Below are 17,575 nucleotides of genomic sequence, written 5' to 3' on the forward strand. Positions count from 1 at the left end.
CTATCGGTATCATGTTGTTCCATGATATGGATTTTGCTATACATTGGATATGGTTATATATTCACAAATTCAAATTTTGCATTTATATTGTTTTGTTCAATTTGGTACGCTTTCAAAATATTTTTCACTACAAAAGGGGGGCCTGGCAGAAAAAGTTTGGGAACCACTGGCCAACTCAAACACACAATATTTAATTTCATTTAATTCATACAGGCCTACCGCATGTTACATGTTTGCACTTTTTGAGAAAAACTATGGCACAATAAAAAAAGGCTTTTCAGGTCTTTGTCCAATCCCTCACTTTTTCTAGTTATATAAGGTTAAAATATTTTGCCTGTAATTTTTTTTCTCATATCGCAGTATAATATCGATATCGCCTGGACAGTGTAAAATATTGTGATATGAATTTTAGCTCATATCGCCCACCCCTAGGCAATGGCAACCAATTTACCATACATTTTATTTTGATGTTGTTTTGAACTTGTTTACAACTTTATGCCATTTGTACGGGGGCCGAGAGAGCTCAACGCGCTGCAAATAAAAAAAAAAAACACACACACATGCAAACAGAAAAAACACCTGCAAATTAAGAAAACATCTTCATCAGTTTGACAACACATGCGCTGCAAATTCTCACAACACAAACAAATACAGAAATGCGCTGCAAATACAGAAACGTGCTGCTAAGACTCACAACACAAACAAATACAGAAATGCACTGCAAATACAGAAATGTGCTGCTAAGACTCAGCACAAACAAATACAGAAATGCGCTGCAAATACAGAAACGTGCTGCTAAGACTCAACACAAACAAATACAGAAACGCGCTGCAAATTCTCACAACACAAACAAATACAGAAACGCGCTGCAAATTCAAAAAGAGTTTGTACATGTAGAATGTAGAATCCTGCTTGTTGTGGTCTGTATACTTGCGCATTTCTGTATATGGTTGAGCAGTTACTTTTCGAGCAGTTACTTTGCTGCTCGAAACATTTCGAAACATTTTCATGTTGAAATCAGTTGTGCTGCTTAATATGTTTGAAGAAACTGTGGTAATAAGTATATAAGTAATGAATAGCAATTAGATCTCTGCATGTTACACTCAAAATTTCCATCAAATCTTGTCTGTGATCACTAATATGTTTTTACTTGATTTTTTTGAGCAGCAGCCTGACAAAAACTCTCAAGCATGTGTACACCCAGTATGGTGTTAAGAAAGGACTGTATCGTGGCCTGTCCCTCAACTACATCCGCTGTATACCATCACAAGCCGTTGCCTTCACCACTTATGAGTTCATGAAGCAAGTTCTTCACCTAAACTAGAACAAGCAGTCACTAAGCCTTACAGGAACGAGTTGAAACGACCCCTGGCAACATCACAGCAGCCCTGTCTGCCATTCCAGTGACCAGTCATCTGAGCTCCAGTTCTTACAAAACACCCTCACAAATGGCAAACCTGTGGCTTTGCACAGCACAGCAACAGTCACTATGGATACAGAGACAAAAGCTTGCTTTTCCGTTATGTGTGGATCAGAAACAACCGACACTGGAAATGCCATGGAAACCTGCATCTGAAACTTGCCTGTAAAAGCCATCCCATCTCAGATTGAGCAATATGCCTTAATCTTTCACTCATGTTAGCGAAACACGAAATCACAGATTTTACCTATGTGGACAGTTTCGGTATATCACAATGCAGAGACAAAAGCTTGCTTTTGCGTTATGTGTGGATCAGAAACAACCGACACTGGAAATGCCATGGAAACCTGCGTCTGAAACTTGCCTGTAAAAAGCCATCCCATCTCAGATTGAACAATATGCCTTAATCTTTCACTCATGTTAGCGAAACACGAAATCACAGATTTTACCTATGTGGACAGTTTCGGTATATCACAATGCTTTTAACTATGACTGATGACGTCACTTTTTATGTCAAATATGGAAATATGGAACATTTCATTCATATGTAGCTTTATATTTCAGCAAATCTGAGTCACCTCAAATCTAATTGACTGATATTTGTCTCTTTTAGTGATAAAGATGACTTTCCTCTACAATTCAATATTATAGGGAATGGAAGAGAGTGTACATAATGTCTATGCAGTATTCAGTCATGTTCGCATGCCGACGTTACGGTGGCTCAAGTTTAATATCTGATTGATGCCTTACAGTGCAGGCTAGTTCACAGAGAGCATGTGTGTGGTGATGAATGTATCACAGCTGATATGCATATGAATCTTAAATTATTGTTCACTGATTTGTGATGGGAACTACAAGAGTCCCTTAAATACAATAATGTTTAAATTAAATAAAATGATGACTTGCCTTTCCATATGCAAAGGATTTGTCAAAGACATGTCATAAAACAAATAGTTCTGTCTTGCCTGGGTTATGAATCTCATATTGGAGTAGCGCACTGTCATTACACTTTTACCCGGCCAGAAGAAAATTAAATTAATTATTATTTTTTTAAATATAAAGTTGAGTAATTGCCTTATTTTGTTTTGTATGGAAATGAGCTCCCTCAAACGGTTGCCTCATTTCCTTTCTGTTGTAATTGCTTTTTTTTTTTAGCAGTGACCTTGAAATTTAGGAATTTGCAGGTTCTATATATATATATATATATGGCCAAAACTGTTGAAACATACTTATCATGTAAGCGATAATAATGCAAAACAACAACAACAGTTTGTACAAAGCAAACAAATCTGACTGTTTTTAAGCTGATTACATTTTATTTTATTACTGTAATCTCAAAACATTTATAAAGTAAACGTGTCAGCCATTGCAACAGATCTTTCACATGTTGTGCTGACAATTATGCCACAATGTTCAAAAACATGGACTAATATAATGTGTTATTGCAATAGATCTCTAGTAATTCTACAATTTTAATTGCTTTTTTTTTTTTTTTTCTCAGTGTTGCAGTGAATAGAGTCCTTAAACCTCTTTAAATTTGACTTTTGGGTTCATGTACAAGTTGATCATTTAACTGCACCTGTTTCCAAAGATGAATGGAAACATTTATGAATATATGAATGTGCGTATGAGTACATTAAACAGCGACTGATACAGTTTTATTACTAAGTGAATACATGTTGCAGTGAATAAAGGAGTCCTTAAACCTCTTTAAATTTGACTTTTGGGTTCATCATTGTTGATCATTTAACTGCACCTGTTTCCAAAGATGAATAGAAACATTTATGAATATATGAATGTGCGTATGAGTACATTAAACAGCGACTGATACAGTTTTATTACTAAGTGAATACATGTATGAGTAGTGAAGGTCATGATTAATTGAACACATTTCAAGTTTATTTGCACTGAATGCCATCGAGCTGAATCACTAAGCTTATCTTTTCTGATTCTTGAGAACTGTGGAGGAAGTTCGTCTTGCTGCTTTGGATAAATCGCCTGATGAATGATTTATAGGCATTGAACAAATTAACAATGAGAATGCCTGTTCTGTACATGTGATTATTCATTTGTATGTATGCTTAGATGATCATTAAAGAAATGTAAATGTTAAACCAATGTTAAACTCTTTGGCGTAAAAGTAAAGGCTTTTGTCTTGTGCTGGAGTTGATCTTTATTGCTTTCAGATACTTAAAAAACATATTGCCAGTAAGTATTTGCATGATCCCATTCTACACCATTTGTCATTCGGTGGGATTTCCCTAAAGTTTCCTCATTTTTGTTTGGAAACGCATTTACAATGATACACCTCCCACCTAGCAATTCATTTGCATTAATTTCCTCCAATGTTTGTAAGGTACTGATGTTTGATGACATCTTATTTGACTGGAAAATATGTTACAAACACAACACTGTTTATAGTATGTATGGCTTACTTATCATGTTACCATGCGAGTCATAAGAAAAAGTAGAGCTCACTGGCCAGTGTGGATTTTCGTCCTTCTGTACTTTGAATAAAATTGTTATTCTAGGGCCATTAAAGCACTTTATACACATATACACTACCATTCAAAGGTTTAGGGTCAGTATGGGTTATTATTTTTATTTTTATTTATTTTTTAAAATAAATTCTACTTTATCAAAGAATACCGAAAGAATGTATCAGTTTCCACTAAAGCAGCACAACTGGTTTCAATATTGCTAATAATTAGAAATGTTTGTTGAGCAGCAAAACAGCATATTGCAATTATGTGAGAATCATGTGACACTGAAGACTGGAGTAATGGCTGCTGAAAATTCAGCTTTGCATCACAGGAATAAATAATTTTAAAATATATTAAATTAGACAATAGTTGTATAGTATATGTATATATATATATATACTTTTTTTTTTTTTTTTGCAAATTGCAAATTAGGTTGTATTCATCAGCGGAATGTGAGCTGGTACACCACAAGGCAAATGCCACAAAACCTTGCAAACTATCAAGACCAACTAATATTCAAAAATAGGTGTGAAGCAACCGCTCTAAGTAAAACACTTGACAAGCCTTAAAGAAAAACAAGAACTAAAATATCTGATAAGCATGCCAGGCAGAGCACCTTAAAAACTGGTTCCTGTATTGTGAAGTGTAGAGAGTGATTTACTGTAATATATTGACAGAAATCAAATTCATAAATAAACTGCATGATGCCATTCACACACACTTCTTGATACAAGTAACTTGTGTAAAGCCTATACCCCAATGCTAATCAAGAGCACATCTATGAATTTCCGTGTAGTATGTGTGAAGTCTGTGGCTTGAGTGAGTCAGTTAGAGAGAGAATGGGAGAGAGAAGAGGAAATGCAGTCGAAGTGTGACTCTTGAAAAGTCCATTTGAGTTCAGTTGCAGAGTTGATCTCCAGCTTGACGAAAATGCCTAACTACACAGTGACTGTGGCCACAGGCTCTCAGTGGTTTGCTGGAACAGATGACTACATTTATCTGACCCTGGTGGGATCTGAGGGATGCAGCGAGAGAACTCTCCTGGATAAACCCCTCTATAATGACTTTGAGAGAGGAGCGGTAAGATACTAACAGTCTTTGCCTATATGAGCGCAACTTATACTGTATTAGACCTTTGAGCTCCTTTTGAAGAGTTTGATTCATTGTATCTGAATTATATTGAACATATCGTGCAAATTATGTAAAGAATTATATTGCATAAATTAATTGCCTTTTTCTTTGTGAATTAAAATTGCAACTATTTTTTTTCCCTTTTTTTAATGCTCTGGTATTCTTTCTTTTATGGCTTTTGATTAATTTGACTCAAAGCTTGGGCTTTATAAACCACAAGTATGAGTTTTCTTAATCTTAAGTAACGGGGAAAAAAGGATGAATAATTTAAAGGTGGAAAGGATGCTGTTTTAACAATGGCAGATCACATTTTGGGCATGTTTTGTCCCAAATTCAATGATCAGGGCTTTATGGCTTTAATCAAAAATCAAATAATCTCTTCACAACAACATAACATACTGTCAGATTTGAAGCGCATCATAAGTCTATTGCACGTGTCGTATAAAGTCTTATAAGTTATATGTCTTTATGACACTTAAAAATGATTTTTCAAAGTTATTTTAGCATATTTTACAAGAAACCACACCATTTCAGTCTTTTTACTTCAAAATTCCTGTTTCATTCAGTGTGTTACTTGCCGATTCTATCATTTGTGAAAGCAATTTCCTGAGTAAAAATTATTTCACCATTTTTGTTTTCAGTGTGGCGCACTTCAACTGTGATATGATAAAACACTTTATAGCCAATGCTCTCTGATCATTTAAATCAAACCACAGTCCTTAGATGAAACTTGTTCAGTATCTTTGAACTAGTCATACAGTGTATCTCTAAGCGAGTCTAATCACTAAAGTCAGACAAAAGATAAGAGAAAGATAAAAACAATGATCAGTCGCAGGAAGAGTGTTAAACCTACATGCCTGTTTCTTTCCCCCCTTTTTTTTGAGCCACTGCATTCCAATAACATCTAACATAAGATGTAATTCAAGGTGGACTCATATGACGTCAGTGTGGGAGAAGACCTGGGCAAAATCGAGCTGGTGAAAATTGAAAAGAAGAAATACTGGGTGCATGATGACTGGCACTGCAAATACATCACGGTGAAGACGCCGTGTGGAGATTACGTTGAGTTCCCCTGCTTTCGCTGGCTAGTTGATGACAAAGAGGTGATCCTCAGAGACGGCAGGGGTACGTTCTGATTGGCTTGCAAATTCTTCCTGTAATAAAGGCCTAAACTTTACCATAACATAAGGTTTTAATGCTTGCTGTGTTTCAGCTCGATTGCCACAGCATGACAAGACCGGAATGGTGAAACAGCACAGGCGCAAAGAACTAGAACAGAGACAGAAGACATACAGGTTTGATGCAACTTTCAGAAAGAGGTTAACCACTGTAGAAAATTTGGTCTCCAGGAAAAGTGCTTTCCTCATAAATGCACATGTGGTCAAGTCTAAGATTTCATCATAACAGACCAAATTTTTTTTTCTTTTCTCATAGACAGTTATACTTTGATGATTCAAATATATACTGTTTACTCTTTACCCTGGTTTAGGAAATAATTCTGTGCATTCAGCTTTGATATTGTACCTTTGTAAATCCCGGGTTACCACTGTCGCAGTGTCACAGAACACTCAGAACGCGACTTGTTTAAATAACGTCTAGTGGAGCTCTTGAGTTTATATGCTTGACTGTACCATCCAGTTTTCCTGAATACACTGTTCTGTAGGAATGCCAAACCTGACAAAGTTAGAAATAAATAAATATACAAAGAAAAGTAAAAATAAATAAATAATAATTATTTATACTTTTATTTCCCTATTTATGTGTATATATATATATATATATACTGTATATATTTTTATATACATTTAGGCCTATTTCTGTCCACATTTATGTATTTATTGACGTAGCCTATTTATTTATATATTTATTTATTTTCACATGTGTTTATTTCTACGTTTCTTTGTCCATAGTTCTGTCCATAACTGTAAGAGTAAAACGCTCTTACTGCAAGAATTAACGCTTTTTCCGTCATTGGTTGACGTTTTGATTCTTCCCCAAACTCTGAAACAAAATACAGCGCGTCAAAGTTTCTGTGACTGTGCCAAGCTCATGAATATTTAATAAGGCAAGCGCTGTTCAGTTTATGATTGGCTGTTGCTGAACAACTGGCCGTCGTTTTCCAACACTGCATAGTTTCACAATTTTATAGACCGTAAACCCGGCTTAAAAAACGATACTACACCGTTTCAAAATGACAAGTGGGGTTACACAGAGTTCCCCCACAAATAAAAATGTTGTCATCATTTAGGCTACTCACCCTCATGTCGTTACAAACCTGTATGTGAGTACTTATTTTACATATCTGGATTTAGCCTATTTAGATAGCCTAGGTATATTTTGAAGAATGATATGAGGGTGTGTTAATGATGAGAGAAGTTTTATTGGTTGGGTGACCTATCCTTTTAAAAGGAGTTTAAAAAGACAAGTTTCCTGGGGTTTAGCTAATCTAAAAAGTCCTTAAGGGATATTTCATCCAAAAATGAAAATTCTCTCATCATTTACTCAACCTCATGTTGTTCCAAACCTGTATAAGGTTGTTTCTGTATGAGTTTCTTTTCTGAATACAAATTAAGATATTTTGAAGAATGTTGGCAACCAAACAGATGACTTATTTTTGTTCCATACTATGGCTATACGTCAACTGTTTGGTTACCCACATTCTATCTTTTTATGTGCTCAACAGAAAAAAGAAACTCATACAGGTTTGGAATGACATGGGGGTGAGTAAATGATGACAGAATTAAATTTTTTTTGGTGAATTATCCTTCAGGGAGCACAAATTATAGGAACAGGAATCTGCATTTGACTGATAACTCATAGGGCTGAATGTGGGACCTTTACCAATGATACCACCACTACCACATGTCCGCACTGCCCGGGAAATCCTGTTTTTAAATGCGGAACCTTTTATTTATTGCATAATAAAACATGATGCTATGCTTGATGTTGAAGATGGAAGGAGTGGCACCCTGGCTTCCCAATGAGTATAGATGCCAAAGCCCATAGTGAGCTTCCGCGAGACATTCAGTTTGACAGCGAGAAAGGAGTGGACTTTGTGCTGAACTACAGCAAAGCGTAAGATTAATTTTGTTTGATAACTGTGCATATCTCGTTCTTGAATACTGTTCACTGTTATTTCCATAAAGTGACCATATGTTTGTATTTATGCACATTTGCATGCTTCTTTCAGAATCTGTTTGTTTTTTGCATGTTTCTCTATCAGCAAGGTCTGAATACAAACATGCATTGTTTTTGTGGTGTTGTACATTAGCACAGGCCTTAAAGGATTAGTTCACCCAAAATTTAAAATTCTGTCATTAATTACTCACCCTCGTGTTGTTCGAAACCCGTAAGACCTTTGTTCATCTTCGGAACACAATTTAAGATATTTTGGTGAAATCTGGTGTTTGAAACGTCATGACAATGATGACGTCATTATGCTGGATCTGGGTCAGCGCCGCCACACGCTCGCGTCATGATACTGTCGTGAACGCGCGTCCAAAGTGACGCAGTAGAGACGAAAATGTGGAATAAAGTCGTTATTTTTGTTTTCTTTGCGCAAAAAAGTATTCTCGTAGCTTCGTAACTTTACAGTTGAACCACTGATGTCACACGGACTACTTTGTCGATCATCTTGGTACTTTTCTGGACCTTGAACGTGGTAGTTACCTTGCTGTCTATGGGAGGGTCAGAGAGCCCTCAGATTTCATCAAAAATATCTTAAATTGTGTTCCGAAGATGAACAAAGGTCTTACGGGTTTCGAACAACACGAGGGTGAGTAATTAATGACAGAATTTTCTTTTTTGGGTGAACTAACCCTTTAAAGAACTGTGCTGGCCTGTGCTCATGTAAAAGTGTGACTGTTAAAAGGAGGCAACTGCAGATTCGGTCGATTGTGTTGATGATGTAAATAGTTTTGAGAAGTGTCGTTCTCAGTCGCACGCATACATGTGTTTACCACCCATATCTGCAGGCACAGTGACAGTTAGATTATCACAACAACTCATTTTTAATGCATGAGGTCCAGAGGTTGAGTTTAGTATGTGGGAAAAGATTGTGAGAAAGCCTGGATTATCATTGTGAAAAACAAGTGTGCTTAGTTTTGTTAAATGTGCACTTGTAGTATACTTCAAATTAAATTTTTTTGAAAACTAGACTTGCAGATAATCTAAACTAAAATATTAATTAATTATGTAAAGAAATTACATTAAATTACATTGTTTTATTTTACCATGGCAGTGCACTAGCCATTTCAAAGACAATAGAAGCAATTATGAAATGATATATGAAGATGTACTTAAGTCCTACTTAAATGGGCACAAAAACACTTTTAAGTTCAACTAATTGGATTTAATATTTACAAAAAAAAAAAATTATAATATTAAAGTAAATGTCTCTCTTTTTATTTATTATTTTGATATATTATTCAATATAACAGATCATAGGTCATATGTACCATTATTTAAATGACTGTGTTTCATTCCTTAGGATCGAAAATCTCTGCATAAACCAGTTCATGCACATGTTCCAGTCTTCATGGGGAGATTTTGCAGACTTTGAGCGTATATTTGTGAGAATTAAGAATACAATATCAGGTTTGAACCGCCAGCATACATAATCTTTACAATATCTTTTTCAACTTTCAAGAATTGCACATTACACATAATTATTCGTCTCACAAACACTCTCATCTGTTATAATACATACATTTTATTTTTATTTGATAGGCATTTTTATTTTATTACTTGTGTCCTTTGCACAGAGTATGTAATGGAGCATTGGAAGGAAGACTTCATGTTCGGATACCAGTTCTTGAACGGCTGTAATCCAGTGGTCATCAGGAAATGCACAGAAATTCCTGACAAATTTCCAGTCACACAAAAGATTCTTGAGGACAGTTTGGAGAGGGGTCTCACGCTGGAAGAAGAGCTCAAGGTATGCGACCCAAAATCCATGAGCAGATTGGCATGTGCAGTATGATTCACTCGCAACACATGCTTATCTGTGTCTATTCGGCATGCAACATGGTTTTAGTACAAATGTAGTATCTTGCTTTTCAGGAAGGAAACATCTTTATAGCTGACTATGAGATATTAGATGGTGTTACTCCCAATGCCACGGACCCATGCACCCTTCAGTACTTGGCTGCACCCATCTGTCTGCTTTATAAGAACAGTCAGAACAAAATCATGCCAATCGCCATCCAGGTATCTGAACTACACACAAAACAAGCTCATGTGCTGGAAGCCTCAGTATCAGACACAGCACAGTATGTGATAAGATCTTTTCTGCTTCTCCATTTCTTTTATCACGCTGCCGTGTGAAATTAGAAAAACTTATTAGTTTAGTAGATGCTTTGTCAGAAGCAATTGGAAAAACTGAGAATACAAGCAATTTAACACAAAGAGGACAACAAATGTTTTCTTGAAAAACATTTAAAGGGGTCATATGATGCTGCTAAAAAGAACATTATTTTGTGTATTTGGTGTAATGAAATGTGTTTATGCGGTTTAAAGTTAAAAAAACACATTATTTTCCACATACTAGCGAGAATAAAAGTTACGCCTTCTTTCTTTGCGTGAACATTTCGGCGGCGTTATGCAAATCTTCCCACATAGTGAGGTAGATATGTGGGGGCGTGTTCGAACGAGCCGTTTTAGGGGGGTGTGGCTGACTCTTAACTTTTATAAAGAATATCTCTTTGGATTTGAGACTTTAGTCTTTGCAACTTTACAGATCTTCTTTATGCACCAAGAGCTTGTAACACTTCAAAGAGAAAGGAAAAAATGAAATTGCATCATATGACCCCTTTAACTTTTTCACTATTTCACTTTTCTATCTAAGAATGAAAACAAGAGAGAAACACAGTGAACACCATACAATATCTTTCAGTATTGACTGTTTAGTTGAACAATGATACACTCTTGATTAAAAAATTGCTGATCTTTTCATCAGTAGGTATACATTGTTCTGCAAATTTTCAGCATATGTTTTGTGCAAAAATACTGTTGATAATAGAAAATGCCTTTGAAAATATCCCAAAACAAATTAATAAATAAAAATATATACACACTACCATTCAAAATTTTTGGGTCGATAAGATGTTTTTGAAAGAAGACTCTTATGCTCACCAAGGCTGCATTTATTGGCAAAAATAAAGTAAAAACAGCAATACTGTGAAATATTATTATAATTTAAAATGATTTTGTGACTTTATTTTGATAGTCCACTTTAGGCATTCTACTACCTATAAGTAACTTTGCAACTACATGTCAACAAGCAGTCATTAGAGTATTAGTAGACTGTTTCATTTTTCGGTTTAATATTTAATAACACTTTATTTTGATGGTTGCTCAACAGATGTTCTACTGACTATAAGTAACTTTGCAAGTATGACAACTTATTCTACTAACCCTATCTACTAATGTTCTAATGAGAGTTAGTTGACATGTAGTTGCAAAGTTACTTACAGTTAGTAGAATGTCTAAAGTGGACTATCGAAAAGTGTAACCCAATTGCTTAAATGACTGTCTATAAAAATAGGCTGAATGAGTTTTGAAAATGTCCTCTATATTATTGACACAGCTGGGGCAGAGCCCAGGAGAGGATAATCCCATCTTCCTCCCGAGTGATGATGAGCACGACTGGTTGCTGGCCAAGATCTGGGTGAGATCTTCAGACTTCCACGTACACCAGACAGTCACACATCTTCTCAGGACACATCTGATATCTGAGGTCTTTGGCATAGCCATGTTCAGACAGCTGCCTGCAGTTCATCCTGTTTTTAAGGTAATTTCTTTGTTCTCTGTATAGAATTAAATAAGTCATGAGTAAATAATGTCCATGTCCTATGTATGGCTGATTATACATTCTAAGAGACATCCTCTGCTCTTTCAGTTGCTGTTACCTCACATCCGTTTCACCATTGCCATTAACACCAAGGCTCGTGAGCAGCTCATCTGTGAGTGTGGACTCTTCGACAAGGTCAGAAGTGTCCCCTTCCTCTAATAGTTCACTTCCTCCAAAGGCAACTACTGTAATTGTTAGTGTTCTTCTTCTTTTTTCTTCTTCTTCCGCTCTAGAAGTCTAAGGCAGCCCATAGAACCATGCACTCTCAGAAAAAAAGGTACAAAAGCTGTCACCTTTTCAAAAGGCACACCTTTGTACCTAAACAGTCCATATTGGTACCTTAAAGGTTAGTACCTAAAAGGTACAAAAGTGTACCTTTTGAAAAAGTACTGCCCCAGTGACAGCTTTTGTACCTTTTTTTCTGAGAGTGTGTTGTAAAAAGTTGTGAAATCTGGCAACATAGAGGCCAGTCTGAACATTAACTCATTCCCTCTAGCGCCACCAACTGTCCAAAATTCCACTCATGTTTATACTATTAACTTCTGAACCATAGGGGCTAGAAACAAAATTCTTTCAGATTTTATTGCACCTGTGAAGTAATTTCCATCATGATTTTTCCACCATTTTGAATTTTCCCAAAAAAAAATTTCAGGAAAATGTAACCAAATCATCTTCGAACCATGCCCAAAAACAAAATAAAAATTAAAGTTGATTAGTCAAACCATTTTTGAACTACTTCTATGAAGAGCACACTAAAGTGGAAATTAGGTTATATCTCTGGAACACTCAACCGTATTAAAGGGTTAGTTCACCCAAAAATGAAAATTAGCCTGTGTTAGTGCGTGCATCCGTAATAAAACGTCCCTCACACGTCTCCAGGGGTTGAATAAAGGCCACCTGTAGCGAATCCATGCATTTTTGTAAGATAAATATCCATATTTCAAACGTAATAAACACTTTTTCCCACTTTCGCTGACTGTCGTACGTGGAAGACGTCCAGGCGGATGACGTAGGACGTCGGCGTTGCGTGATAAGTGACGAACGCGGAGACAAAACAAAACAAAATGCTGTTCACGAATTAGAAGCACAAAACGAGGATTTGTAAAGAAAAATGTTGGAGGATTTCGATATAAGCCAAGAGGAGACTGGTTTTCCTTTGCTAAAGTAAGGAAACTTTGTTTCCTTTGCTCCTACATTTCTCAGAGGCACGCACATGACGCATACATCCTACATCATCCGCATGGATTCGCTACAGGAGGCCTTTATTCACCCCCCGGAGCCGTGTGAGGGACGTTTTATTATGGATGCGCGCACTTTATTTCACGTCTTCTGAACTGTTGACAACCAACACCCGCTTACCCCCATTGAAAGACTTGGAGGGGCCAGGCCCAGGACAAATTTTTCTATAACTCTGATTGGATTCGCCTGAAAGAAGAAAGTCACATACACCTAGGATGCTTTGAGGGGGAGTAAAACACAAGCTAATTTTCATTTTTGGGTGAACTAACCTTTTAAGACCAAACTTGGTTTGTGTTATGACAACCAGGACCTGAGGGTACCTGCACAGTTTTGGCACCTAGTGATCAGGAGAAAAATGGCTATTATTACTTATAACTTCTAAACAGTTTGGCCCAAAAGACCGGTCTCTTTAGATTCAGTTCGGCATTCAAAGTCTAACGACACCCAATTTTCCCACATTGGTCAAAATACTAATAGCTCAAAATACTAATAGCCTTTGATTAGTTTTATTATACCAATAATGCCATAATTGGCCGAACTTCCTGTCTGTCTGAATTTTTAAAAAATATATTGAATAGGTTTATTTTAGTGTTAAATCATTATTGTGTAAAAAGTAATATTGCATGTATACATTAAATATATCAAGAAGAAGTTAACCAAGAGTAAGCAATTACAGCCAGTTTTTGAACAAGTCAGTTGAATTAATAATTCAGTGACTCACTTATAAAGTCAGTCACTTGTCTCGTTTCTGTTTCTGAATGAATCAGTGCGTGTTGATGAATGAATCAGCTGAGTGAATGATGCACTGATTCATTCATAACTTGTCTGCACCTACTGGTGTACTGATGCAAAAAACTGAAACTGGTCACTGAAAAATCCCCACCACTAATTCACAGACTGACAGTCTGGATATGCGCAGACACATAGTGATGCAAACTTAGATGGGAGCTAACTGTTCAGTTACAGTAACATTTTACCAAAGTCTTAAGTATTACAGCAGTGTTTTTTGTCCCACAGGCTAATGGGACAGGTGGAGGTGGCCACATAGAACTGGTCCAGAAGTCCATGAAACACTTCACATACAAGTCCTTGTGTTTCCCAGAGGCCATAAAAGCACGAGGCATGGACAGCCAGGAGGAACTGCCCTACTACTTCTACAGAGATGATGGCTGCAGCGTCTGGGAGGCAGTGATAAGGTATGTTACAAAATGAAGTGTGGACATTCAGTTTGTAAAGGAATTAAAAAGACCTTTTTTGTTCAATAATTTGATATTGATTTGATCTCTTCCTAGTTTTGTGACAGATGTAGTGAACATCTACTATGACAAAGATGAGACGGTCCAGGAAGACGAAGAGATCCAGGCATTTGTGAAAGATGTTTGCAGCTTTGGAATGCAGGATTTTGACTTCTGTGGTAAATATATGCACAAAATTGCATAACACAAAGGAGTACAATTTAGTATACCTTCGAAAAGAGTACTTATTATGGAAAGAATATACTTAAATATACTTATGTAATGTGTTAAGACACTTAATTGCATGTTCATTTCAATTAAATGAAAATGTATTATAGTTTCAATTTATATTAAATGCAATTAGCTGATCTTTAGAGTGCTTTTTGACTAGTAGGAGTTTTCAGGATTACTATTAATATAAATGTCAGAATTACTTCTATAGTTTTTGAAATATGGTTAAAGTGTACACCCAAATGTACTGACAAGCATTTACGGTAAACTATAGTTGAATGTAATTTCTATTGAAACTTGTATGTCTTGTATTTAAATATATTTGTAATAATTACACATTTGTATTTTGTAATGATGGTGTTGCAATTTTGTACATTTAAATATATTAACTTTAAGTGTAATATTGAATAACACACTACAGTAAAAATTATGATCAAGTGCTTTATATGTGCTTTAGTATGTTAGTCATCACATCAAAATTAAAATAACAATTTAAAATGTACTTTAAAATACTTTAGAATAGGGAACACATATTCACTATGTTTTCCCTAAGAGTTTTCCCTGAACAAACTCATATTTGCTGCTTATTAATAGTTAGTAAGGTCGTTGTTAAGTTTAGGTATGGGGTAGGGTTAAGGGATCTAATACATGGTCATGCAGAATAAGGCATTAATATGTGGTTTATAAGTACTAATAATCAGCCAATATGCCAGTCATATGCATGCTAATAAACAACTATTAATAATGAGAATTGGTCCTTAAAATAAAGTGTTAGCAAAATGTTTAATTTGACATTATTTCAAAGTGCACTTTTTAAAAGTGTGTTAAGAAACATAGTCAAGAATGTGTACTTACACTTAAGTGGCCTTTTATTTCAATAATACATTTTCTGCAAGTACAGTTTAAAAAATATATAATTTTAAGATTTGAAGTACATTAAAATTGCACATTCAGTACAGTTAAGTTCACTTTTTCACAAGGGTGAGTATGGTTGTTTTATTGTCTGGGATTAAATATAGTTTGCTCAAGGTGACAGAATATATTTATGACATCAGCAACTTTCCAGTTCTTTTCAGCAGGTGGACTGAGCCTCAAATCTTTTTGTTCGCAAATCCTCAACTACTAATTAATTTTAGGGCTACTAGCCTTTATTTACAGGCCACATTGTGTTCTCATGAATGTAAATGTGATGACACATTATCATTGTGTGCAGAGTTTCCCAAGACTTTAAAAACTAAAGAGCAGCTGGTGGAGTATCTAACTATCGTCATCTTCACTGCTTCTGCACAACATGCTGGAGTAAACTTTGGCCAGGTAACACACTATAATGTTTCTGTAATATTTTGTTGTAAAGTAAAATGAACAGCAAAAGTCCAAGGCTAATATCAATGTTCTGAAACTTTACTCCAGTTTGACTGGTGTTCATGGATCCCAAATTCCCCTCCAACCATGCGGAAGCCTCCTCCTACAAAGAAGGGCGAAGTGGATTTGAAGTACATAGTGGAGAGTCTGCCTGACCGAGGACGCTCCTGCTGGCATCTGGGAGCCGTGTGGGCCCTCAGTCAGTTTCAAGAAAATGAGGTCTGAAATAAGTGAACATCTATGAATATATATAAAAACTATGTGAGCGATGACAAATACTGAAAGGTATGATTTTTGCAGTTGTTCCTAGGTATGTATCCAGATGAACACTTCATTGAGAAACCTGTGAAGGAGGCCATGGTGAAATTCTGCAAGAAACTTACAGAACTGACTAACGTCATCAAGAGCCGAAATGATGGAAAGAAGCTGCCTTACTACTATCTGTCTCCAGACAGAATCCCAAACAGTGTGGCTGTCTGATTCACCAGTCGCACGGGATCAGAAGTGCTATGCTAGTAGTAGGAAGTGTTTTATCAGAGTGTTTTATGTGTTAAAAATTGGTAAAAGAAATCATTTTATACAGTATATACCGTATAAAGTTTGCCACACTCTTAAAAATAAAGGTTCTTTATTGGCATTATTTTAATGCAAACTTTCCATTGCACAAAAGGTCCTTTATAGTGGAAAAAGAAAAATAAGGTTCCTTTAAGATCTGTACACTGAAAGGTTTCTAAATGGTTCTTCTATGGCTTCACTGTGAAACCACCCCTTTGGAACTGTTATTGTTAAGAGTGCATGTGTGATGTAAGAGAAGTTTCATAGTTATGTACGATTTACTTTTTTGTGAGTAAGAAGAAATTATGTAATTACAGTGGTTGTAGCCAGAAATTATTTCATGCCTTTTTATTATCCTAATGTCAACATTTTGTTATTTCTGTACCCTTTACTTTACCCACACATCAAACAAATGTTACAATTTTTTTTTTCATTTTTTAGCAACATTATGTTCATTCTTGATTACAAGGGGAACTTAAACAGCTTGTTTGTTTGAAAATGGCATGAAACTAATTAATTGTTAGAATATTTACAATCTTTTTTTATTTTTAAGATTGAGCAGTAAATTAAGAAACACGTAAGCTTTGCAGGAATTGGAAAAATTGTCTTCTGTGAATAAATGGCCAGCTGTTTACAACACAGTAGTGTCATGTTGTCACTGGTTATGGATCAGAGACAAACTATATCAGGTCACTAGGATGCATAGTGGTTTCCTTTTTTATTTTTGCTTTAAATTATTTACTTCAGTTTGGTTACTGCAAATTTGACCTTTTACCTCCAGAGTAATCTACACAGTTTTAGCATTTATTATAAACAGGAGGCTGTTGCAGTGCAGAAATACTGGTTCTGTATTTTACATATTAAATATATAGAAGACAGCACCTTGTTTATATATATATATATATATATATATATATACAGTGCTGCTTGAAAGTTTGTGAACCGTTTAGAATAGTCTATATTTCTACATAACTATAACCCAAAAAATCATCAGATTTTCATACAAGTCCTGAAAGTTGACAAAGAGAACCCAATCAAACAAATGAGATGAAAATATATACTTTGTCAT

At 35.6% G+C, this 17,575-nt stretch overlaps 2 protein-coding genes across 4 annotated transcripts in view; both read left to right on the forward strand.

Annotated features, from left to right (window-relative positions):
- Positions 1-1,692, forward strand: part of LOC107678603 (graves disease carrier protein homolog) — a 19,067-nt gene extending 17,375 nt beyond the window's left edge. For all 3 annotated transcript variants that reach the window (XM_016473943.1, XM_016473942.1, XM_016473944.1), the window contains exon 10: positions 1,168-1,692. In XM_016473943.1, coding sequence (XP_016329429.1) covers positions 1,168-1,324 — 157 coding nt within the window. In that variant the 3' untranslated portion in view covers positions 1,325-1,692. The remainder of the gene's footprint in view (positions 1-1,167) is intronic.
- A 3,119-nt stretch (positions 1,693-4,811) lies between these two features.
- LOC107678516 (arachidonate 5-lipoxygenase-like) lies at positions 4,812-16,513 on the forward strand. Its single transcript, XM_016473790.1, has 14 exons — positions 4,812-4,983; positions 5,961-6,159; positions 6,248-6,329; positions 7,987-8,109; positions 9,524-9,630; positions 9,798-9,970; positions 10,096-10,242; positions 11,621-11,824; positions 11,933-12,019; positions 14,141-14,319; positions 14,416-14,537; positions 15,803-15,903; positions 16,000-16,170; positions 16,252-16,513. The coding sequence occupies exons 1-14, from the start codon at positions 4,834-4,836 to the stop codon at positions 16,429-16,431; spliced, it is 2,025 nt and encodes a 674-aa protein (XP_016329276.1). The 5' UTR covers positions 4,812-4,833; the 3' UTR covers positions 16,432-16,513.
- Positions 16,514-17,575: the final 1,062 nt, after the last annotated feature.

This window comes from Sinocyclocheilus anshuiensis, unplaced genomic scaffold (assembly GCF_001515605.1).
Source record: "Sinocyclocheilus anshuiensis isolate Anshui unplaced genomic scaffold, SAMN03320099.WGS_v1.1 scaffold536, whole genome shotgun sequence".
In the NCBI taxonomy this organism is placed as follows: Eukaryota; Metazoa; Chordata; class Actinopteri; order Cypriniformes; family Cyprinidae; genus Sinocyclocheilus; species Sinocyclocheilus anshuiensis.